The 26,931-nt window shown below is 39.7% G+C and overlaps 1 protein-coding gene across 2 annotated transcripts in view; it reads right to left on the bottom strand.

Moving 5' to 3' along the window:
• The window catches only part of SORCS3 (sortilin related VPS10 domain containing receptor 3), a 637,309-nt gene that overhangs the window by 151,696 nt on the left and 458,682 nt on the right, over positions 1 to 26,931 (bottom strand). For both annotated transcript variants that reach the window (XM_025274418.2, XM_025274419.2), the window contains exon 7: positions 13,113 to 13,231. In XM_025274418.2, the coding sequence (XP_025130203.2) occupies positions 13,113 to 13,231 (119 nt within the window). The remainder of the gene's footprint in view (positions 1 to 13,112; positions 13,232 to 26,931) is intronic.

Raw genomic sequence — 26,931 nt, 5'->3', positions numbered from 1 at the left:
TCCCCCAAAAGAAGAAATGCAAAAAGGCAACATGGTTGTCTGAGGAGGCCTTGCAAATAGCTGAGAAAAGAAGAGAAGCAAAAGGCAAAGGAGAAAAGATATATCCATTTGAATGCAGAGTTCCAAAGAATAGCAAGGAGAGATAAGAAGGCTTCCTAAGTGATCAATGAAAAGAAATAGAGGAAAACAATACAATGGGAAAGACTAGAGATCTCTTCAAGAAAATTAGAGATACCAAGGGAACATTTCATGCAAAGATGGATACAATAAATGACAGAAATGGTAAGGACCTAACAGAAGCAGAGGATATTAAGTAGAGGTGGCAAGAATACACAGAAGAACTATTCAAAAAAGATCTTCATGACCCAGATAATCACGATGGTGTGATCACTCACTTAGAGCCAGACATCCTGGAATGTGAAGTCAAGTGGGCCTTAGAAGCATCACTACAAACAAAGCTAGTGGAGGTGATGGAATTTCAGTTGAGCTATTTCAAATCCAAAAAGATGATGCTGTGAAAGTGCTGCACTCAATATGCCAGCAAATTTGGAAAACTCAGCAGTGGCCACAGGACTGGAAAAGGTCAGTTTTCATTCCAATCCCAAAGAAAGGCAATGTCAATGAATGTCCAAACTATTGCACAATTGCATTCATTTACATGCTAGTAAAATAATGCTCAAAATTCTCCAAGCCAGGCTTCAAAAGTACGTGAACCAAGAATTTCCAGATGTTCAAGTTGGATCTAGGAAAGGCATAGGAACCAGAGATCAAATTGCCAACATCCATTGGATCATAGAAAAAGCAAGAGAGTTCCAGAAAAACATCTATTTTGGCTTCATTGAATACGCTAAAGCCTTTGACTTCATTGAATACACTAAAGCCTTTGATTGAATACACTAAAGCCTTTGACTGTGAGGATCACAACAAACACTGTGAGGATCACAAATGTAGGAAATTCTTGAGATGGGAATACCAGACCATCTTACCTGCCTCCTGAGAAATCTGTATGCAAGTCAAGAAGCAACAATTAGAACCGGACCTGAACAATGGACTGGTTCCAAATTGGGAAAGGAGTATGTCAAGGCTGTATATTGTCACCTTACTCATTAAACTTACATGCAGAGTACATCATGCAAAATGCTGGGCTAGATGAAGTACAAGCTGGATTCAAGATTGCTGGGATAAATATTAATAACCTCAGATATGCAGACGACACCACTGTTATGGCAGAAAGCACAGAGGAACTAAAGAGTCTCTTAATGAAAGAGGAGAGTGAAAAAGCTGGCTTAAAACTCAACATTCAAAAAACTAAGATCATGACATCCAGTCCCATCACTTTGTGGCAAATAGAGAGGAAACAATGGAAATAGTGACAGACTTTACTTTCTTATGCTCCAAAATCACTGCAGATTGTGACTGCAGCCATGAAATTAAAAGATGCTTACTCCTTGGAAGAAAAGCTATGACCAACCCAGACAGCATATTAAAAAACAGAGGCATTGCTTTGTTGACAAAGTTCCATCTAGTTAAAGCTATGACTTTTCCAACAGGCATGTATGGATGTGAGAGTTGGACTATAAAGAAAGCTGAGCACCAAAGAGTTGATGCTTTTGAACTGTGGTGTTGAAGAAAACTCTTGAGAGTCCCTTGGACTGCAAGGATATCAAATCAGTCAATCCTAAAGGAAATCAGTCCTGAATATTCATTGGGAGGACTGATGCTGAAGCTGAAGCTCCAATACTTTGGCCATTTGATGTAAAGAACTGACTCATTGGAAAAGACCCTGATGCTAGCAAAGATTGAAGGCGGGAGAAGGGGACAACAGAGGATGAGATGGTTGGATGGCATCACCAACTCAATGGACATGAGTTCAAATAAGCTCTGGGAGTTGGCGATGGACAGGGAGGCCTGGCATGCTGCAGTCCAAAGAGTTGGACATGACTGAGCAACTGAACAATGTCTTTATTGGATTTCTTTTGAAGATCATCTCTGAAACTCTTTCCTTTTTCTTTAAACTCCTGTGTTGTAAATGTATCCCTAATGATGAAATTGCTATTTATCTAACATTCAAAATCTCTCCCATTAAGACAAAATTAACATCATTTAAAGTATTGCCAAATAGTTTCTCTTTGAATGATTACACTCTATTAATTTCTGCCTCAGGGCTTTTTTTTTTCTTTCAGAAAGATAAAAATTTATTAGGGATATAGTAGCCACATCATAGAGGCTTTTCTACCACTCATGTGGGTGTATAAAGCAGGGTCTTAAACAAAGTATCAAAACCCAAGCAATCTGGGGACCAAGATGCTACAATAAGGTACTCAAGAATCTTGAAAGACAATTAAGTCCCAGAATATCTACAGTTATCTATACACAAAAGTTGGTTTCTTTGAAAAGGGTATGGAAGGTATGTGGGACGAGTTTATCATGCACACATGTCCATATATGAGTTGAAACCATGAATAATTAAAGGATGAATTTGAGGAAAAGATTAGTAATCTTTTATATGCTAGGCTTATAAAAACCCTTCAATGAGGAGGTGCATACACAAAATATAGTGAAGTGATTTTTGTATGTAGATTACTCTCTTGAACCTTGCATTTTATAGGGCTTGTTTTCAAAGGATTTCAAAGCCATTATTATCTTGCTTGATCCTCACAACAACCTCCTAATTTAGGCAGAACAACTACCATGATTCCATTCTACAAAGATCAGGAAATTAAAGCTATGATCATCCAAGTGATTTGCCCAATGTTCGTTCTCTGACTTGTAAGTGGCAGATTCCTGATTACAACCTAGGTCTTTGAGTTCAGGATTCATTTCCCCACATCAGACCACCAGCTTTCAAATCATTAAGTACTTGAGAGGGGGGACAACAACTTCTGTCTCTTACATGCTCTGTTGTTTTTATTTCTAGTGGCTCAACAAACATCTGTGATTTGGCTGCTTGTACTTGTTAATTGCTAATACTTCTGGACTATCTCAAATAATACACAGGAATAATACAATGGTGCTATTTTTCTATATTTATACACAGAACTCTTAAAAACTAACAGCAACTTATATCCAAACTACCTGCTGGCTTCATTGTACTATTGGGATTATATGAGAACCACCCATATGTATGGCATTGCTCCACTCTCAGATTCTCTTGCTATAGAGGGGTCTTCTCTACACAATGTCACCAGCAGATGAAAGTGGCATTAAGTAGCAGAAAGATCGACACTAAATTACTGGTCTCCCTGTGGATATGGAGAAGGACCTGGCAGGCTGGGGTGGCCTTCCTTCCTTTGAATTTTTGGCTTTGTCCACCCCTCTAGAGTACTTTATTTGTATCTTAATTATGGATTTTTTCTCTTACACTTTAGACATTTGAAGATAGGTCAATATCATACATTCTTTTTTTTTAAATTCAGTTGCATGTAAAATTAAAGCATTCAATGAGTGGCTGAATTCATATTACATTCAGGGCTACCTCCTGTGCCAGAAGAGAGGAAAGGACCAGGCTTCATATAGCTTAGTTAAGAAACATACAAATCTCTTGTGATGACTTATTAGGGTGTGGCTCCTGTTTCTTTAACACACTCCCTAAGAGCCAGGGTATGAATCATATCAGTGAAGGGATTTTACTGCTAACCACTGCTGAGCTACAGAAAAGCTATTCCATAAGGAGAAAAGACAGGATTTCCAAGCATCTTGGCTCAGAACACAGAAACCAACTTATCTCTCTCTACCCTGCCCCGACAGAGGAAAACTGATTTCTCTTTTATCCATGTGGAACTAAGGCATTTCAGGCCGACACTTTCCTATTACAACAAGGGCTCTTCTGGGAAGGATTAACTCCTTTTGATTTCACTACGAAACCCTAGGCCCTGGGCCCCCTGCACAGAAAAGGCACTGACTGATGAACACATTTCACAGCTTCCTGTACATCTCCAGCTCAGCTTCTCCAACAGCAGGAGATCACACAGTAGTTTCCCTAAGCAAAACCATCGAGATGGCTACCTTTACCTCTTTGTCGATGAAACAGTAAAAGATGAGGCAGAATGTTTGGGGTCTCTCAAAACTGTAGGAGCTGAGTGAGTAAGTACATGGACCTTTCTCCATACAAGATACAGGATCAATGCTAATAATGTGTCTACAAAAAGGAAATTATACAGGGCATGGGAAGTTTGCCTGTAGAGGGGCATATGAGGGAGGGTGAATATTTTATGCAAAGTTAATATTATGAGAAGTACATTATGAAGAGGTAAGCTAGGTTTTGGGTTATTCAACCCGCTCTCTCAAATATCTATACATTTGTATATAATGATTCACTTGTGGGTAAATAATTATGCCTCAAAAACATGCACCTCATTTATGAATATGAAGAGACAGATGCAGACCTGGATATTACCTGAATTCCTAGTGGTTCAGTTGTCCACACACAAAAAACGCCTGACCTTGACCTACACAGTCAGCAGCTACAAAAACATCAGTGGATTTCAAACATTTCTCAGTGGCAGATTCCTTTTGCCAAATAAAAGTACTAAGAACCATGATACACAGAGCAAACAAAAGCAGAAATACACTTTTAAGGAGGGACTAAGAGTCCTGGAACCCCACCCTCCCAGACAACCTCTTTCATTTTTGTTAGCATCAAGAGAAGTTTTCTAAGAGCCAATGTACAAACTACCAAGAAACACCTGGGAACATAAAGGTATGAAAGAGTGAAGGGATAGACTTGTCTCCTTTTCATCAAGGCTTTGTTTGCTTTCCCCCTTTGGAGTTCTACCTCTGGTGGCATGAAACAAAATATAAGATATCAATACTTTAAAAAGCTAGCAAATTTAAGTGGTAAGTCCCTTAGAATTATGAAAAACCAAAGCCACTTAATACCCGTACTGCTGTTATTTAGCTCCTCAGGTCATTGGCATAGAAGCAAATAATCTGCCTTTACAAATCTCCCCTTCGGAAGTCAAATATGGAAGGAGGACAGACCCTGTCCGTGGCAGCATAATCCTCAGTGTCCAGCTCTGCCTTAGGAAGACTCCACGGGGATGGCACCCGTGAGCGCTGGGCTGGACCCAAGCCTGGGTGAGCTACAGCTGTTTCTCCCAAGACTGTTCTTTGGCAGACTTCTAGCCACTGTGGGAAGGATACAACCTATCCCAAACCCATGATAGTTTGATCAGATACAAATCTGTGGGTTCAAACTTTGGAGGCTGCTGGTGGCCTCTGAGGGTTTGCTGCTCTGACAAAAAGCTCTTCTGTAGCAGCTTTATCTCAACAAACAGAATGCGAAATCTTTGCTCTCTCTTTGCCTCAGAGGTTGATATTCATTCACTAAAGTGTAAATCTTACCTTTTCCATAAAGCCCTTCCTGACTATCTATTCAACTATCAAGCAAAAATGTGTAAAACACACACACACACACACACACACAACTGAATAAATAGAAGAGAGGTGCCAAGTCATCAAAAATGACCAGTGGTAAGGAAAACAATATCATAGAGCTTAAATGGAAGCTGCTGAAACGGACACAAACATTAGTTTTGAAATTTTTAGCCGCTGTAAAGAGGGAAAAACAAAACTACCAATGTCTAATGACAGGAAACAGAAAAGGTTTGCCTCTCCAGGACAGTTTTCTAATTTATTTCCCAGCCACTTCATTTCCTCCTACAATTACAACTGTCCTTAGACAGAGGTCCTGATACACTATGGTCTCTCACTTCCTTCATTTTACCCCTGCCGCCCCTGCCTGCAGTGCCCTTTGTCCTTCACCTGTCTAACTGATACTTACAGCCCAGCTGCCAGGAAGCTTGCACTGACCCAGGGCAGGGTGAAGAGCTCTTCCTCACTCTGAGAGCAACATGTGCTTCCCACAAATACATCTCTTATCACACTCGATTATATTTGTTTCATTGTCTGTTTTCCCCACTGGGCTGAATGTATTTTAATACATTTAAATGAATGAATATAAAAAAGACACTGAATAACATAATGGATAATTCCTGGACAGCAGTTCTATAAAGATACAGAGACATTCTACAAATGGTCATTTCTTATGCAGTGAGCAATTGCCAATTACCCTAAGTTGTCTTCTATTGTTAGTCGGAGAAACAAGACTTCCTTGCTTTTTAAAAAGATAACTAACTACACTCCCTGGGAATGAGGATGGTGTCTTATCTTCTCAGTTCAGTTCAGTTTAACAAACATTTATTAAGCACCAGTCATTATGCCAAGTGCAGAAAAAACAATGATGAATAAGACATAGTCCCATTCCTCTTAAAGATTACAGAACTTGTTGCAGGAGGCTTAATGCACATAGATAAGTAATCAGCATAGGATCTGACTGAGGGTGTCAGGGATGATACCCTATAGGAGGCATTGCCTAAGTTGAATCTTAAAGATTGAGTTTGTCTGATAAAGGAACATTCCAAGCTGGGAAAAACGAAACAAGAAAAGCATATTAGGCAAGAAATGACATAGTGCAAAAATGACATGGTGCATGAATAGAGACTAAAATAGTTTATTTTTATTGAAGTGTAAACTATGAAAAAGAAAGTACATGGGGGACAGTGGTGGGAAAGGAATTCACACCTGATTCATTCCTGATGCAGTAGTCAGGATCCAGATCACAGAAGACCTTACAGGCAATTTTAAGGAAATTGGATTTTAACCTATAGGTGATGAGAAGCCACTGAAGGCAGGGACATTGATTTTTATTTTAAATAAATTACTTTGGAAGTAGTGTTGTGAACTGATTGGAGGTGTGCTGATCTGGGAGTAAGAAAATCATTTATTGCAACCTTTCAGAAAATATAAAAGGGTTTATAAATGGTTTTTAATAGCCAAGTAATAAAGATGCTTCCCCCTATTGTTTCATAAATCATCCTGGAGCAACAAGGAAAACATGCAAAAAGAAAAACACAAATTCTATACTTAAGGAAAACATAACCATGAAACACTATACGTGGAAATGAAGCCAAAGGCAGTGAAGGACAAACAGGATACAGACAGGCACCAGAGCACAAATGCCTGCAGCTGCGGTCTTAGATCAAGCTGGAGAAATAGAGCTCTCTACAGACATTTTCAAAGGAGCAAAACTAACAACCTATTACTTGGAACAAAGGAATTGTAGCCCAGGAACTGGCAGTGGAAACGTTCCTGGAACTGGTTGGTGACAAGGAGAAGCTGGAGAGGTATGGCTGGATAGAGAAACACTCAGGTGGTTTTACCTTATAAGAAAAATCCACTAAAAGACTAATACTATTTTGCTTTATGGGCTTCCTTGATGGCTCAGTTGGTAAAGAATCCACTTGCAGTGTGGGTAGACCTGGGTTTGATCCCTGGGTTGGGAAGATCCCCTGGAGAAGGGAACGGCTACCCACTCTAGTATTCTGCCTGGAGAATTCCATGGACTGTCTAGTCCATGGGGAATAATTTAGTTTTACAGAAACTCACTGAGAACCAAAGGGGACTCTTATTAAGCTGAAAAAGAACCTTGATCAGAGCCCTGATCCCCAAGATGAACCTCTTCAAATAGTTCAGCTGGAAGAGCTCATATAATAAAACATAAAGATGGAAGAAAACACAGGTTATAAAACAACAAAATTAAAGAAGAGAGGAAAAAGAAAAAACAGAGCAGATATAGAAAAAAAAAATGTGATCACACTGGTTAATTTTAATGATTCAAAATAACTCACATGATGAGATCACCATTATAAGAGAAGAGGTCAAAGCCTAAATACAAGAGCTCAGGGGAGATATGTTAAGACAACAAAAGTAGATAAAATATAAGCTGGCAAAGCACATGAAAAAAACTTAAAAACAACAACAGCAAAACAGGGAGAGAGAAGCCTGTGTGTGCTAGTCACTCAGTCGTGTCTGACTCTTCGACCCCATGGACTGTAGCCCTCCAGGCTCTTCTGTCCATGGAATTCTTCAGGCAAGAATACTGGAGTGGGGGATTTTCCTTCAGGGGATTTTTCCCAAACCAGGGATCAAACCCAGGTTTCCTGCATTGCGGGCAGATTCTTTACCATCTGAGCCACCAGGGAAGCCTGGACATGGCTAAATACTCATTCAAGGATAGTATGAATAAAACTGTTTCTATAAATCTCATTTTGCTCATACTGGAAGAAAAAAAATCTATGTCTCCCCTTTGCTTTTCTTGTCCATTGTACACATTCTAAGTGTCTAGAAGAAAGAGAGCCAAAACACAGAAACTTTTGAGTAATTAAAAAGGAAGGAGAAATTGAGCCAATTAAATGAGACATATTCCAGCAGAAAGAATCAACATAGTATTACCAACCATAAAACATACGCCAATAAAATAAAACAGTATGCAAATATATATATGCTAAGTCGCTTCAGTCGTGTCCGACTCTGTGTGACCCCATAGACGGCAGCCCACTAGGCTCCTCTGTCCCTGGGATTCTCCAGGCAAGAATACTGGAGTGGGTTGCCATTTCCTTCTCCAAGGCATGAAAGTGAAAAGTGATATGATCTTTACATATCAAGGGCGAAAAATACATAAAGATGCATAGCAAGTAAAAATGTGAGACTAGCCACAGACAGTAACATTCCATAAGTTAACAAAACAAAGTTCTCATGGAAAGTAAATAACACATAAGTTTTATACTTAAAAGATAATATTAAAGCATAAATGGGATAAACAAACATATTTTTGGCATTTAAGAATTCATCTTTCTTGAAGACTTTACTAAATGACAAATTTCAGACAACCAAGAGATAAATGGGAAACTCTAGTAAAAGGACTGATGGTGAGCACTGAATTCATTTACCTATAAAATTAAAATTAAAATAAATGCAGGAATTCTGGTTTGAGCAGAATATAAATGTTCCAAATGATTTAATTAGCAAACTGAGGTTGTATAGAAGGGAGACAGAAGGCGATCATAAACACACATACTATTTTTTCTACCTGTTTTCAACAGTGCTTAATAAAATATTTAAACTAATAGAAAATTGCATTTCAAGACAGGAAAGCAAACACTAAAAGATAATATAACCAATCAAAACTGGGTGGTAGAGGAATTAAAGAGGAAGCGGAAGAAAGGCATGGCAATGCACTAACTTTTAAACTGCTCACAGGAGGAAATCAATAGATTATACAAAATAGAAGATATGCTATACTCTATAATGTCATATTCATAAATCTTAGAACAAATATTCAAAATCCTCAAGGAAATACATATGCAGGGAAGCAAAGAAAACAGATCATATAATTTTTTAAAAATAAACAATTATAACTAAAAACTAAGCATACATACACTGTCAGAACTAAGATATATCTCTCACATTGATCAAAATCAACCCTCAAACCCACCTATGAGGAGGAAAGGACTCTGATTGAGTACTGATGGGCAACCTACTTACATCTGTACCTGCGGTGTGTATTATTGCTTACCTGCAACCCATTGACTTTATTTCATCTTACCTGATTGATAGTTGGAAATAACAGCATTTAATCTGTGTTTACTTCATTATTAATGAAATTCAATGCTTTGCTCAAGAGCATTAATCTTTTGCATTATTTGGAGCATTGCTATTTTACTGTTTTGCTTTTCTTTCTTATTATTTAGTAATAATAATAATAAATCCTTAAAAACCTTCAAGACTCTGGAGTCTACCAGCCTATGCCTTTCTGATGTCATCTCTAAACTTTTCAAGTCTCACTTGCCACTTCCCTCATCTCCCTGAGCTCTATATATTGGAGTACCCAGTGGCCCAGTCTTTAGATCTCTTCTCTTCTCTATCAACACTTACTCCTTTGGTGACTTCAATGTTGTGGTTCAAAAGTATCAATACACTGACACCCTCCCAATTTATATCCCCAGCCCCTACCTTTCCACCATTCCTGCTTCTAAACTCAGCCTCAAATTTCTACCTGCCGACGCCACATCTGTATCAGGGGCTCAAGAAAGCATAGAGCACAAGAGACCTGGCTCCTCATCCCCCTCTGACTGCAGACTCTGACCATTCTCTCCCTGATCACCAACCAAAGAGGTCTCCCCAGGTCATCCTAAATAGAAGTATCTACAGACCCTCAAAATTCATGGCCCCTCATTTATTTTGACCCATAGCACTGCCATTATCTGATATATTCTATAACTAAATTAATAGATGGTATAGAAGATAGATAAAGAGAAAGCAACATTTATATAACATTGTTTTGGTGGTTTATAGATTTAATTGACAAATGTCATCCTCTTAGCAACCCATGAAGTAGATACCACAATTTTCCTCTTTTTATAGATGAGGTAAAGATCATTCAGCTGTTTGGCAAGGGGCTGCCGTCTATGGGGCCGCACAGAGTCGGACACGACTGAAGTGACTTAGCAGCAGCAGCAGAATAAATGCTGGCTGTCAGGCTCTAAACTACAGGTCATTAGCCACTACCCTTCATGGCCTTTCATATCAGTGTGTGTGTGTATATATCTCTCTCTCTATCTCTCTCAGTGTGTGTGTATATATATATATATATATATATATATATACACACACACATCATCTACATATCTACATATTTTTCCTGTCTCCCATTAGCATGTAAAACAGGAACTCTATTGTGTTTAATATCTTACCCCAGCACTTAAAACAGGGGGTTTGCAATGTAGTACAGAATCAATAAACTTTATTGAATAATGGAACTCATATCTCTTTCAAAAGAAATTTTAATACTGATCAAAGAGAAAAAAATTCTATTGGTTTCCAGAACAATAATATTTTTTTTAAAAAAGAGTATTTCAGAACACTTAGAAAACAAATATAGATATTGGCCTGCAGTTACAGAAAACTTAATGCAATACAAGGAAATGAAACCAAAAAAACTGAACATTTTAAGTTCTAAGTCATATTTCCCAGAAACAATTCTGCCATGTTCATCATTTTATGCAGTATTAGAATTAAGAAAAGGGCAAAAAGATTGGTAAATTCATAAATCATTCCTGTGCTTTTACCTTAAAAAAGTAAACACTGAGAAAACAATAATAAAGCCTTAAACTGGGGCCATAACAATGGGGATAGAATGAAAGGAAACACTTGAGAAATAACTAACGGTGACATTAGCAGAGGCTGTGGGTTCATTTAATTTTAACTGATGACATCCAGGTTTCTACCTTGAATGATATGGCAGAGTAACTCAACTCAACCACCAACTACCCTATCCTGAGGGTAGTTGAAATTCAAAGGGGACATGGCAATTATATTTTACCTATGTAATAGCTACACTGAGATGGCTGTTAGATATGTAGGTCTGCTGTACATGATAGAGGTCGTAGCACATTCACTTAAGAGTTATCAGAACATGGAGACTGCAGGCGGGGTGGAAGGGGTGGGTGCTGGTGGAGCTGGTGGTGGTTAAGGTCAAAGCAGAAAGCTAGGGAACACCAAGTGTAGTGCCTACTACTGTGTATTGTGGAATGTATGTATTCAATAAATGTCTATGAATAAGAAAATTGTAGTATCAATGACCTGCCAAAATTTAGAAAAAAAATTCCTAAAATTCTGGCTTTTAATTAAGCTGAGAAACCAGTGAGTATGTAAACATAAAAATCTCTCTTTTACTCCTTGTTTCAAGCTTGTTTTTGAATGGCTGGCTACTTTTGCTGTATCATGCATGCATGTGTGCTAAGTCACTTCGGTCGTGTCTGACTCTTTGCGACACTATGGACCATAGCCCACCAGGCTTCTCTGTCCGTGGAATTCTTCAGGCAAGAATACTGGAGTGGGTTGCCATGGCCTCCTCCAGGGGACCTTGCTGATCCAGGGATCAAATTGGTGCCTCTTATGTCTCCTGCATTGCCAGGAGTGTTCTTTAGCATGACTGCCACCTGTGAAACCTCTCCTGTATCATATTAGACCTCAAAAATCTATGCAGCTAATTTGTAAAAAAGAAAAAAAAAAAAGTAACTGCTACATGTAGAGTCAATCAATAAAACAAGTAGTCATTGAACATCCTTGATTTGCAAAGACATCTTGTTAGGGTGAAAGTTCAGTGTAAAATGTGTGTATAAAACATTGTCCTTATTCTCAGAGAGTGCAAAACACAATTTGGAAATAGACAACTCCACTAAGACTGAAGTAACAATGCCTAATAGCCTATGTGCTAGAGGAACAGCAGATAAGAGCTTCACAATTTCAAGGAAGAGTCGTACCCAGCTTGGAAATACACAGAAGGTCTCACAGAGAAGATAGTCCTGCTATGGACAGAGAGGCCAGTGAGGCAGAGAAAACTTAGGGAAATTTCAAAGGGCAAAGGTTCCTAAAGGAAGCAGTCTGGAAAACAATGGACTGGAGAAAGGTGGAAAGGCGGGGGTTGGGAGGAATCAAACTTGCCCTCAAATCCAAGTATGATTTATCTCAATAACACACACACACACACACACACACACACACAGAGTCCATCACTCAGTAGAGCATCTTCTTTTCTTTTCCCTCATTTTTAAATCTATTTTGCACCTCCTTCCAGTGAAACTCAAAGTCTAAACCAAGGCTTCCCTTGCCTGCCTAAAAATGTTAGTTCCATCCAGTTTTCTCTAAAAGTCATAGAGTTCTTGGAGTCAAGAATTTGGGGCTTCACATTTGAGGGTGTGGTAGGCACTGGAAAGGAAGGGGAAGATTTAGTGAGATTTTCACTAAATTAGATTTTCACAGAAATAAAATCCTAGAGAGGCTTAATTTTTTGGAGATTTTCATTCCCACATTAGACAAGTCACTTTGGACAGAAATAGAATGTGGCTTTGATAAATTACTTATCTCATCTCTGATTACTCATTTCTAATGAGACTTGATTCCAAGTAATCTCAAACCCCAGCCCAAGTCCTGGTCATTTCAACATCCCATTGATAGAATAAAACGGCAATTCCACCACAGGGTTCAGAGCGCCACTAAAGTTCCCTGTAACAATAATGACCCATAACACCTTCATCTTTCCCCAGAAGTCTGGGGTTTCCCCAGGGGACTGGGTACCCAAAGCAAAGAAGAGACAGCACCCCAGCTCCACATCTTTACAGCCTCTGGAAAGCCATCCTCATATTCCTAGTGATCAGCTGGACTTCACCCGTGCATCTTCCCTCTATCAGTGATGATGCATCTGGACTCACCTGAATGAATATATATTCATCCTGGACCACCAGGGAACTGATGTCGATGGAGCGGGCAAAAGGCCCACTCCGAGTAGTCTCGGCACATTCCTGGATCCTGCAGGTGAGGTAGTGAGCATCTGAAAGGGGAGGGAAGAGCGACACTTAGACACAGGGGAAAATGGTCAGCAAAGCTCTCAGCACACAGAGCTTTACCTCCTGGAAACAGGGATGCAATTTAAAACAACCATTCTATTGCATTTTCTTGTCCACAGAATTTGTAATAATTTTTTAAAAAAGCATATCTAGTTCAGGCAAGGGAGCAGGAAAGAGTTAATTTTATATCCTACCAGTTAAAGAGAAATTGGTACAGATTTCTGGAGGAACAAATTTGAAATATCTATCAGAATTTTAAATGTACATATCTTGTACCAATAATTCTAACTCAAGTGATGTTTTCTAGAGAAATGTTCGTATATCTTCACAAAGAGGCAAGGGCAAAAATGTTCATTGTGGTATTGCTCACAGCAATGAAAAACCAGAAACTGGCTAAATGTCCATGAACTAAGGAACGTTTAAATAATCAAAGGTAAGGATGTAACAAAGCACCGCTGCGAATAAAAGAGACTTCCCAGATGGTGGTAAAGAATCCACCGGAAATGTAGGAGACACAGGTGACGTAGGTTCGATCCCTTGATCAGGATGATCCCCTGGAGGAGGGTATGTCAACCCACTCCAGTATTCTTGCCTGGAGAATTTCATGGACAGAGGAGAGTGGTGGGCTATAGTTCATGGAGTTGCAAAGAGTCAGATACCACTGAAGCGACTGAGCATGCACAAGAATCCATGGCATGATCCAATTGATGAAAAAAAAAATCAAATAAAGATGTCTTTATAAATATAGGTTTGTGCCATAACTGCATAGAAATAAAATCTTTTAAAGAATACCTACACAAATGAGCTATGATTAATTCTGGGGAAAGGAATGGGCTTAAGGAGACAGAGTTGAAGTGGGGCCTTTCCTTTTTATATTATACACATCTTTATTTTGTCTACAATAAGAATATATTTACTTATTATATACTTGTAAAATCTTCCTCAATCAACCCCTGAAATCTATGCACTGAATGAGAAATCCAGGAGTCCACACAGGTGTGTTTCTATAAAGAAACCTCTGCATACACTTGCTTTAAAAATAATGGTGTTTAAAAATAAATGGGTCAAAGTAAAAAGTAGAGATCACTTTAGGGTTAAAAGCAGAGAACTCTTTGTTATTGTCTAAAATGACATGCATTACTACATACATCTAATGCATTTGCCCACTTAAATATGTACACAGGTGTGCATGAGTACTGGAGTCGACATTGGAAGGCGTGGTAAGCAGCAGAGACAAATGAAGGCAAAACTTTAAATGAACAAAAATTTATAATAACTGAGTTTATAACAAGGGTACTTTAAACTATCCCTATTTCGTGTTCTTTAATTAAGTGATTTATGGAATGATCCAGCAAGTGTTCCTTGTGTGTATATATCTAGTGGGTATTATTTTAAAAGCACCAGGAATATGGCAGCGAGTGAGGCAGAGATTTTCTATTCTGAAAGGCCCTGCTGTCTAAGAAGGGGTTCACACATATCTGTAGCTAGCTATTACACATATTTATTAATTAACACAATGCTAATTTAACAAAGAAACATGTTTTGGTAGGAAATGAATTCATTACATGTGACAGCCCTATTTTTCAAATGTCTATATCTGGGCAAAGTCAATTTGCTTTAGTATCCTACACCCAGACACATCAAACACTGATTTCATTCCCTCCATCAGTAGTCTCATCATCTGCCCAGCAGCTCAAGCTCTTCACTTTTCTTTCTTCCACATGACATGCAACGACCCAGCTGGTCCAAACCTTGAATTCTGTCCCTAAAGTGCTTCCAGAATCTCTCTTCTTCTATCCATGACCCTTGCCACTTGCCTCAACAAGGCCTTCCGTTTCCCAACTGCTACTCAGGTGCAGGATGGATTGGAAACTGGCGGAACCTGAGGAAAGGAGCCAGCATCGTCTCTCAACCCTAACCTCAGCTAATCTCTCCTGGGTCAAAAACCATCAACAGTTCTGACTGACAGGGGACAAGGCCGAGAAATAGCAGGTGTTTTACAACTAGCCTTTGAAATCAAATGTCTAAGGGGCCAGGCGAATAACGTAAGAGGAAACTGAGTTGGGAAAGATGAGGAATGACAGCTGGCACATGGCCTCAGTATCCGGGATCGCTGCGGAACAGCTGGGACTATAGTAACATGGCCAACACTTGCCTCTTTATGGGGGAGCTGCTTCTCTGTATCAGTCATCACTGAGATGCAGGAATAAGCTGTTTTGAGTTTCTACATAAAGGTAAAGGTCCCAACTTTTTTAATGTGAAATTTCCTGATGCTTAAAAAATTGACAGCTAATTTAAATTTAAAATATGATGCAGGCCAAACAGTACAAGGCCAAACAAAACAAACCTACAGCCCAAACAAGCCCAGGAGCCATTCATTTTGCATCTTGATTCTGTGATTTGGTCCCTCCCTACCCTCCAGAGAAAAGACAGTGCCCCATCCCCCTATGCCTGAAGCGTTAGCAAGACCAGCTTGCTTCCTGTTCCGTGAGTGCTGCCTGAAGACCCCTTCCTCTTTGTCTCCATCCACACAGAAAGCCAAGAGTGCCCTGGCTTTGCACGTCTGGCTGGGAGGACAGGGAAGGCAAGAAGCCCAGGCTACCATTTGGAGCACATGGCCTGTCCACCAGGAATATTCTTGGCCCCACACTGCCTGAGTAATTTGTTCCTAGAATAAAGCACTAAAACCCAGCAAAATGCTGTAAATACATGTAAAGAAACCACAAGTGTTGACATGACAACCTGCTTCTTTCTTGCCAGCCTGGAAAGCTCCTTATACCAGTAATCAAAGGTGTGCACAGGAGGACATCTGTTTATCCCTCCCACGGGCTCATTTCCTCCCTGTCTATTTATTATTTACTCCCACACTTGGACACTTTGAAAAAAGAATCAGGTGTATTCAAGGCCACCCCAAACAAAACCAAAACCTACCTAAACCTTGGCCCCTAATAGGTCAGCTATTGTGCCAAACATCTTATTTGCTGGCTCCCACCCTGCTTGCCACTGCCCAGCATGGAACAAAAGGTCCAATTCAACAGGAAAGCAGCACTAAAATGAATTTTAAAAGTCAGGGGCCTTGTAGTTTCTGGTCAGACTCATATTTGAGAAGTCTCAATACTTTTATTTTCCAAAACAAAGAGACACAATAATAAGTGCCTCTGCACCCACTGTCTGGGGAGAACCCAAAGTGGGGGGCCTGGGGAGAGGAAGGAGTCAGGCGGGCCAGGCTACCAGGTGAAAACGACCGAAGGTCACAGCACACTGTGGGGGTCATAGGTGAGCAGGAGTCACCACTTGGCTCAAGCCTCTGATTTGCCAAAGGTCTTAAATTTGGACTTGGGACATTATCTCCAAATGAGGCTGAATAAAGATTCTATGATGAAACTGAAAGCAGATATTTATCATATAACTTGAGATCCCCAAATAGGCTTCTAATGACTATGACACTTTTTTAAAAAATTATTCATTTATTTTCTTTTTGGCTGGACTGGTCCTCATTTCTACATGCAGGCTTTCTCTAGTTGTGGTGTGAGGACTTCTTACTGCAGTGGCTTCTCTTATTGTAGAGCACGGGCTCTAGGGTGTGCAGGCTTCAGTAGTTGTGGCTCTCCAGCTCGAGAGCACAGGCTCAGTAGAAGACTTAGATGCCCAGTGGCATGTGGAATCTTCCTGGACCAGGGATCGAACTCCTGTCCCCTGCATTGGCAGGAAGATTCTTAACCACTGAACACCAGGGAAGTCCCATGCCTGTGGCACTTCTGTATGTTTTAATAACACAAGATGCCCGATAAAAAGGAAGAGGTCCAGATCTCTCAAGGATATTGTGGTGTAAAACAAAGGCCTCTGAAGGTAGAAAGTTGTTATGTTGCTCAGTCACGTCTGACACTTTGCAACCACATGGACTGCAGCACACCAGGCTTCCCTGTCCTTTACCAACTCTGGGAGCTTGCTCGAACTCATGTCCATTGAGTCAGTGATGCCATCCAACCATTCCACTGTTCCCTTCTTCTGCCTTCAATCTTTCCAAGCATCAGGGTCTTTTCTAATGAGTCAGCTCTTTGAGTTAGGTGGCTAAAGTATTGGAGTTTCAGCATCAGCATCAGTCCTCCCAATGAATATTCAGGACTGATTTCCTATAGTACTGATGAGTTTGATCTCAGTGCAGTGCAAGGGACTCTCAAGAGTCTTCTCCAACACCACAGTTCAAAAGCATCAGTTCTTTGGCATTCAGCCTTCTTTATGGTCCAACTCTCACATCCAAACATGACTACTGGGGGAAAACTATAGCTTTGACTAGATGGACCTTTGTTGGCAAAGTAATGTCTCTGCTTTTTAACATGCTATAAGGAAAAGTGAGAAATTCAAATCCTGAACTTGCTACTTGCTGATTATCCGTGGTTAAGCAGTAGTACCACGTTTCATCTGTAAAGTGCAAACAAGCTAGTATTTGTCTCTCAGGACTGTCATCAGGATTAAATAAGATTAGGTATGTTGGTGATGGACAGGGAGGCCTGGCATGCTGCGATTCATGGGGTCGCAAAGAGTCAGACACGACTGAGCGACTGAACTGAACTGAATTGATGAAATACGCTTAGTATGTCGGAGAAGGCGATGGCATCCCACTCCAGTACTCTTGCCTGGAAAATCCCATGGACGGAGGAGCCTGGTAGACTGCAGTCCATGGGGTTGTGAAGAGTTGGACACAACTGAGCAACTTAATTTTCACTTTTCACTTTCATGCATTGAAGAAGGAAATGGCAACCCACTCCAGTGTTCTTGCCTGGAGAATCCCAGAGACGGTGGAGCCTGGTGGGCTGCCGTCAATGGGGTTGCACAGAGTCGGACACGACTGAAGCGACTTAGCAACAGCAACAGCAGCAGCAACCGCAGCAGCATGCTTAGTATGTAGTTGAATACATTTTAAAAAATCAAAAAAATTTAGTTCTTTTTGTATTATGAAGAGAGAAAGAAGGGGATTTAACATCAGTATCCTTCATACATTCAATTAATAGCAAGTAATGTTGTGCTTTATTGTGGAGAATCAAAAGACCATGATAGCACAAATCCTACTAGTAAAGTCATACTGTGGATGGACATCACTGTTCATTTTCTCTAAATGCTATAGGTGTTCAGACAAGAAAAAGCATGCCTGAGCTGGAATAACCAAGGAGGACTAATTGAAGAAGGAGAGATTGCTTGTGTTTAGCCTGGATGGAGAAGTGTTCTGTGAGAGAAGGGAATTTTTAAGAAAGAGAGTAAAAACTGTATGTGGATGTTTAGGTAGGGAAAGCCCTTGGAAGGTATTATATAATTACACAAAAATTGGTGGACATTGATAAATCCTTATTTTTGAACTTAAAACCAGAAAGACTAGACTGAATGAAATTATCATTTGGTTACTCTTGTGGTAAAACCTGAGAGGGATTTCCCAAATGGTTGAGAGCAACATAATCTTCATGACTAGTGTATTTCTAAATATCAAATGCCCTTATAAACTATTTCTAAGATTTGGTACAGTCACTCCTCAACTTACAAAAACTCAAAGTCAAAGGCTTTGTTCCTTGCCCTGTGAATAGAGATCTGCTTCATAACTTTATTGACTAGCTATAAGGTGGTACCATCACACCACTGTGCCAGCCTCATTCCTCCCCATCTAGCAGATGGCAGGCCAAGGGTCTCATTTGGTGAGAAAGGGTGACTTTAGATTCACTGATTCATTTCTTTTGTATTTGGTCAAGGTGTATAGAGAAGCTGCATGCATCAGACACTTCCTGAGGTTCCAGAAACCTGAGAATATGTCTGAGTCTTGCCCTCAGAGGAATCCCAGACCAGTGACAGAGACAGGATATTTACTCAAGTGAACATGCCTTGGGATCTGTGCTGCAGAGAGGCTAATCAGAGAACTTAGGAATTCTGAAAGAGTATGAAGAAGATACCCCAGCATCCTTAGTTTTCCCAATAGGCTGAATCTCCACCAGTTTTGTAAGGCAAGCTTCTCATCCATCTATATCAATGAGTTTCACAGTGAAGTCCAGCATTTTTCCTGTGTCAAACCTTTCCAAAAGGATCACCTCCTTAGAAGCCTGGATTAAAGTCTTGTCATCTTTGCTTCTCCCCTAGCACTGACTTTATAAAGCTTCAGTAAATGCAAAATGCCAAAGAATGCTCAAACTACCACACAAGTGCACTCATATCACACGCTAGTAAAGTAATGCTAAAAATTCTCCAAGCCAGGCTTCCGCAGTACATGAACCGTGAACTTCCAGATGTTCAAGCTGGATTTAGAAAAGGCAGAGGAACCACAGATCAAATTACCAACATCCACTGGAACATTGAAAAAGCAAGATAATTCCAGGAAAAAACATCTATTTCTGCTTTATTGACTAAGCCAAAGCCTTTGACTGTGTGGACCACAACAAACTCCGGAAAATTCTGAAAGAGATGGGAATACCAGACCACCTGATCTACCTCTTGAGAAAACTTCATGCAGATCAGGAAGCAAGAGTTAGAACTGGACATGGAACAACAGACTGGTTCCAAATAGGGAAAGGAGTACATCAAGGCTGTATATTGTCACTCTGCTTATTTAACTTATATGCAGAGTACATTATGAGAAATGCTGGGCTGGATGAAGCACAAGCTGGAATCAAGATTGTCAGTAGAAATATTAATAACCTCAGATGACACCACAACTTGTGCCAGAAAGTGAAGGGGAACTAAAAAGCCTCTTGATGAAAGTGAAAGCAGAGAGTTAAAAAGTTGGCTTAAAGCTCAACATTCAGAAAACTAAGATCATGGCATCTGGTCCCATCACTTCATGGCAAATAGGGAAACAGTGGAAACAGTGACAGACTTTATTTTTGGGGGCTTCAAAATCATTGCAGATAGTGACTGCAGCCATGAAATTAAAAGATGCTTGCTCCTTGGAAGGAAAGTTATGACCAACCTAGACAGCATATTTAAAAGCAGACACATTACTTTGCCAAAAAAGGTCTGTCTAGTCAAAGCTATGGTTTTTCCAGTAGTCACGTATGGATGTGAGAGTTGGACTATAAAGAAAGTTTGAGCACCGAAGAATTGATGCTTTTGAACTGTGGTGTTGGAGAAGACTCTTGAGAGTCCCTTGGACTGCAAGGAGATCCAACCAGTCAATCCTAAAGGAGATCAGTCCTAAGTGTTCATTGGAAGGACTGATGCTGAAGCTTAAAGTCCAATACTTTGACCACCTGATGCAAAGAACTAACTCATTGGAAAAGACCCTGATGCTGGGAAAGATTGAGGGCAGGAGGAGAAGGGGACAACAGAGGATGAGATGGTTGGATGGTATCACCGACTCAACAGACATGAGTTTGTGTAAGCTCCAGGAGTTGGTAATGGACAGGAAGGCCTGGTGTGCTGCAGTACACGAGGTCGCAAAGAGCTAGACATGACTGAACTGAACTGAAATGCAAGTTAAGCTGAACTGAATTACATTACATTTTTGTTACATTCAGATTTACGAGTATGTTTTGCTTTTAAGAGTATTAAATATTCAAGCTATCCTAAATGTCATGCCTCCTGCCATCTCAGAGAGGAAAGAAAAAAAAAAAAAAAAACAACTTTCCATGATTCTCTCAACTTCCATCCCTTTGGGTATACACATATTGTCAAAATTTTAAAAAGTGAATTAAAATTGTGAACAAAAAGCAAATTCTGCTCTTCAGGTCTTTTCTTAGAGAAATATTCAGGAGCTATTTATTTTAAATAACAGTATTAACTCTCAAATGCAAATAAGTGAAATGGAGCAGATTCCAGGAAACTCTGAAAAAATATTTAGCTTCCAAAAGCCTCCCTTTTCTCGCCTGGGGAGTGGGGCTAACCTATTTGTAGGCATAGTGCAAAACAGCAGAGACTGACATTATCAAAAAAGTGTCCAATACAGCACCCAAGACAAGGTAGGTACCACAAAACAGCAAGAAAAGAGAAGATAGCTACCATTCCTTTCTATTGTGCTTATGGATTTAGAGTTTTGGTGAAACTTCTTTGTACCCACAGGAAAATTCTAGTGTTTTTTTCCTTCCTATGGCATGAGGGTAATCTCCCAGAGTTATAGACATTTAGAAATCATAGCAATTCTGAATGCCTTAGGATTCCTAATGCTCCATTCTAGGCTCTTTCTGCTCCACCCACTAAATACACTTACTGTGATATGATGACTAGGTGGTAACAATGATGATGATAATAAGTAACATTTTTGAGCCTTCACTCTGTTGTCTGGTCCAATAAAAAATATATGTGTTAAACTGATTATTACAAGAACGTTAAGAGCCATGCAGGAATTATTGCAACCCAGATAAGAAGCTACAATTATTATGATTCCTTTTCATAGATGAGGGAACTTAAGCAACAATTAAGTAAATGTATCTGAATTCCATGGCTCTAGAAGGTGACAGAGCTGGGATTTGCCCAGGCAATTGGACACCAGAACCAGTAATCCTAACCATTGTGTATTTAAACTGTGAAAGGAAAACCAGGCTGAGAATCAGACCAGAATCCACATTCTGGTTCTTTCCCTGTCACCGACTATCCATGTGTGACCTTGGGCCAATTGTTACATATCTTGGTGCTTTTTGGAAAGTGATACAATTTGAAAACTTCAAATAGAGTCCAACTATTTTCTTTTTTTAAATTCTGAGATCCTTTATCAAGTGAAAGTGAAAGTCACTTAGTCGTGTCCGACTCTTTGCGACCCCATGGACTATACAGTCCATGGAATTCTCCAGGCCAGAATACTGGAGTGGGAAGCCTTTCCCTTCTCCAGGGGAATCTTCCCAACCCAGGGATCAAACCCAGTCTCTCTCGCATCGTAGGCGGATTCTTTAAGGCAAAATTATTTGCCTTACTAATGACTGAATGCTCTGTTAAGATGTAGTGGGTTTAATCTTGGCTTAGTCAGAAGGTACAGTAACTCATGAAGAATTGATAATGGTTCCAAGACAAGGAATGGTACTACACATGGTATGGGCTTTGATTCTAGAAATGTGAAGTCTAGACATTTCAAAACCCTTAGCTCATGTACAGGTGCACTTATTTCAGAGTCCTATAAGGCACACATATAGCTTATGCTTGAGAATTTCCAATGAAGAGAAACTCACTACTTCACAAAGCAGTCAGCATCATTTTGGGGTTGGTTTAATGGTTACACATTTGTTCACTGAATTGAAATCTGCTCATTGTAAATTTTATTCCATATAAGAACCTTGTTAGACAATTGATGAAAAAATGATACCAAAAAAATATCCCTTATATTTGTGTTTTCAAACATGTGAAACACTGGAAGATCACAGAAAGGTTAGAAAAGCTCGTCCAAGGTCAAACAGACCCCAACTTAACTCTTAGTGAAAGTCACTCAGTCGTGTCCAACTCTTTGCAATCCCATGGATTATACAGTCCATGGAATTCTCTAGGCCAGATTACTGGAGTAGGTAGTCGTTCCCTCCTCCAGGGGATCTTCCCAACCCAGGGATCGAACCCAGCTCTCCCGCATTGCAGGCAGATTCCTTATCAGCTGAGCCACCAGGGAAGCCCTAAACTCCTAGGGTACCACATTAATACTCTATTGATACTCAGTTGTCTCTTGGATGGGGAATGTGTATGTGACTGAGTAAGTGTGTGAAGGAGAAAGAAAGAGAAGAACATGAACAGGAATATTCACAGGGGACATTGACGACATTCAGAGAGAGATGATTTCCAGAAGAGAATGGGAGAAAAAGCCATTTGAATCTTTAGTCTTGCAGCAGAAACAGGCCTTACACTGTTATTAACCAAATTGGTTGGCTTTGCCCTGTTTAAACTGTGCCAAGGCAAGATAGAACTCAATGGTTTTAGTTTAATCTGGAAATCTGACTGCCAAAGAGGAGGACCAGGACTGGGGAAGAGTGGAGATTCTTACAGCCAAAGAAGAAAAGGGGCCTATTCATGTTGGATTTGTTCAGGAGTGTGGGACCCAAGTTTAGAAACAGGATTGTCAGTGCCACACCACGGCACTGAAGAGACACAAGCCCTGATGCCACACCTGCAGTCCCTTCATTCCAGGGCAGTGCTGTCCAATGGACACACAAGTGGAGACGCTGTGCCGTGCTCAGTCACTTCAGCCGTGTTGCTCTGCAAGTGCTACAGAGCAGTGTAATTCCCAACCCCAGTACCAAGGCTCCTTCTCCAGGCTTATTGAGGACAACTGCCCCTGGGCTGTGACTTCAGTACCGTGCAAGGTACAGGATCCACACAGCAGTGTTCCTGAATAGGCACCTGGATGAAAATCACGTTGGGACTGTGTGCTTCATAATATGGAGACTCCCAAGTCCTGTATCAGACCCCTTAAAGCAAAACCTCTGGGGGGACCCCAGGAATCTGCAATGAAAACTGCTCACCAGAGATGGTCATGAATGCTACTTACCTGTTGAGCAAAAGGGCCATGTGAACTGAGATGAAAGAAGATGAAGAGAAATAGAATTTACTGCTCAAGATCCCTTTGACTATAATTTTCAAAACAGCAACTGGCAAATGTATAACATAGGGTTAAGGGTCTGAAACAGGCTGATTAATGAGCAGACTTTTCAATATGCCAATAGAAGTGGTATAATGAAAGAAAGTCTGAGGAATTTAAAAAATATAATTATCTAAGATCCACTATTTCACCTGATTTGAGATTCTTAGAGACATTATTGTTCTTTTAAATATATGAATTACAAAAGGACTCAAGGGATCTAGGTACTATTTAATATACAAACACAAATATTTGTGTTTATTTGTCACCTTTATATTTTCCTTGGTAAATGTTCTGTTCAACCTTTTTCCTATTTTTTAATGGGTTGTTTCTTACTCCTATGTTTTAAAAGTTCTTTATGTGTTCTGGGTATAAGCCCTCTGTTAGTTATACGACGTACAAATAGTTTCTCCCACTGTCTTAAATGCGTCTCCTGAAGAACATTTTTTTAAAATTTTGATGAAGTCTAATTTATCAATCTTTTACTTTATCAATTTTTATCTTGGTGTCAATCTAAGGTCAAAAAGATTTTCTCCTCTATTTTATTCCAAAAGCTTTATAATTTTATATTCTACATTTAGAAATATGATCCATTTTAAATTAGATTTTGTATAAGTTGTAAATCACAGGTAAAGGTTTGTTTTTCCCATATGGTTGCCCAAATTTTTCCAAAGCCATTCATTAAAAATTATTATCCTCTCTCCACTGAATGTTTTGTATCCTATAACCCTGCTTTACATATTTGTTCTAGAAGCTTTGCCCCCCCGCCCCAGATTCCTTGTGATATTCTATAAAGAGAATCATGTCAATGAGAATAAAACAGTTCAGTTTTTTCCTTTGTAATCTATATGAATTACATTTTATTTTCCTACTTTTCATGCACTGACTGGACTTTCAGCATAATGTTGAAAAAAGGAGTTAATAGTAAACATCCCTGCCTTTTTCATACACTTATGAGGGGAAGCAGTCAACATCTCATTATTAAATATGATGTTAGCATTGGATATTTCATAGTTTATTAGAAGTTCTCTTTCATTTGTAGTGTGTTGAGAGTTTTGTGCATGCTTTTATTCTTTCACTAGGCTAGCCATGTGAATTTGCTGAAATTCAAGTTTAAGTCAAATTCAAGTTTAAACTACCACATCAGGGTGAGGGGGAAGGAAATAAAATATATTTTGTGCCATGTTGCAATGATCAAAAAGATAGAGATGTATGTTTATGCGTGAGTGTGTAAGAAAGCATTCACCACACACCAAAGAAGAAAGAAATCATGCATTTCATTACTGTAGGCAAAATAAAACATCCCCAGTTCAGCTCAGTCTTCTGTGCACTTTCTAAATAAAGGGGGGGTTAGAGCTTAGAGCCAATTCACTGGGTTGAAAGATTCTTTGAACTGTTGAAAAATTGATTTTATAAAACCTAAAAAATCACACAGAATTAATATATACCATACTTTAACATAAGTGTGGCACATGACATTTATCCCTATTTATATTTCTGTCTGCTGAGAAATGGAGTGTTTCCTGCTATAACAATGATTTCACATCATCAGCAATTCCGGCCCTCCAAATGTGAATTCCTGAGCCCTAAGAGCACTTAGGATGGAGGAGAATACCTGTGATCTGGCAGGCATCAGGCTGCAGCCACTCCCTATGGTGAGCACTGAGGAACTCAGGATGTGAAAAGCACAGAATGGCCCCAGATATGAAAGGAATGATTTCAGTGAGCCCAGACTCTTGCATCTTCCCATATGAAGAAAAGTGCTGTATTCTTTAATTTGGGATATCTGGCTTTTCTTTAATTCACAAAATACTTTTGATGTTCAGACTACCTTCCCTTTGTTGCAGAATTCTATATAACCTGACTACTTCCCCCACCTCCTCAGATCAGCTCTCTGAGGGTTACTTGAGATGCTGTCTCCCAGGCGTGATGTCCTAAAAATTCCCACCAAATAAAACATAACTCTCAACTTTAGGTTTTGACTATTTTTTAAGTCGACTCTGCTTTTTTCAGTTTTTGACAAGAGGCCAGGAACTTTTCTATGTGTTTTGCATTTTTAATCTTATTAAATTCCACAGCAATCCTGCACTATAGGCCTTATTCTAATGTGGACCAGAATTCTTGAACTTTCAGAAAATAAGTTTAAGCTTAATGTAAGAAATTACTTTTTTTAAAAGGGACAGAAACTTTGTAATTTGTCCAGCAACAGAAAAGGATATGTGTTAAGCCTGAGCTCATGGAACCTGAGGACACACTATAAGGGGTTGTTGGTGAAGGGATTCCTGTATGAGGTAGAAGGTCACACAGGCAGATACCACAGATCACATATATGGCTTAAAAAGGTTGACATGCAATCAAGGCCAGGGCCGGCTTTGTCCTGAAAACTGGCCTGTGGTTCATCTTCTGAGAGCTGCTGTCTTCTCCCCTCTGGCTCCTCTACTACACCCCTTCAAACCCCTCCATCTCATCCTTCCTCCAGTGTTCCAGTTTTGTTTTGTTTTTTGTTTTTTTTTCTCCTCACCAGTAAGAGTAATTTAGAATTCAGGTTTCACCACACTTATGATCACTGAATTTGGATATGTGGCATTATCTCCCTAAATCTTAAATAGCTTTTCTGTTAAAAAAAAAAAAAAAAAGTACAAAGAGTGTGGGTCATCCCTTATCCTTGGATGCTTCAGAGACTTACATTTACTCAAGAATCAAAAAAGAAAAAGGAACAAAGGCAGGAAGGAAGGAACTCAGTAGACTGACAGGCATAGAGTAACATGCCAATTGCCTTCTAACTCTTTTAAAAATAAAAACAAAGCAAATAAAATATATTCCCCAAAGTGCATATTTTTATCATACATCTGTGTTTGGCCTCAAAAGCGGTAGATTTCTCAAGGACACAGCTTACGCAGCTTCTTTACTTAATGTATCCTGAATGATATCCTAATGTCAGCATACAGGCCAAACACAATCTCCTTATGTTTGTACATTCAACCCATAACCCTGAGGTGAGCAGGGCAAGGATGAGTGTCCCCAGATAACAGGGAGCTGGAGAACAGAGTGGTTAGGGGGTCTCGGTCTCATAGCTAATGGGTAGCAGAATCCAGGACCTCAACTCACAGTATGGCACTTTGATCTGCTGCACTGCTAGATCAGTGTTATTTTCATGGA

Source organism: Bubalus bubalis, chromosome 23 (genome assembly GCF_019923935.1).
Source record: "Bubalus bubalis isolate 160015118507 breed Murrah chromosome 23, NDDB_SH_1, whole genome shotgun sequence".
Classification (NCBI taxonomy): Eukaryota; Metazoa; Chordata; class Mammalia; order Artiodactyla; family Bovidae; genus Bubalus; species Bubalus bubalis.
Note: the sequence above shows the minus strand (reverse complement) of the source record. Positions and strands in the feature narration are given on the sequence as shown.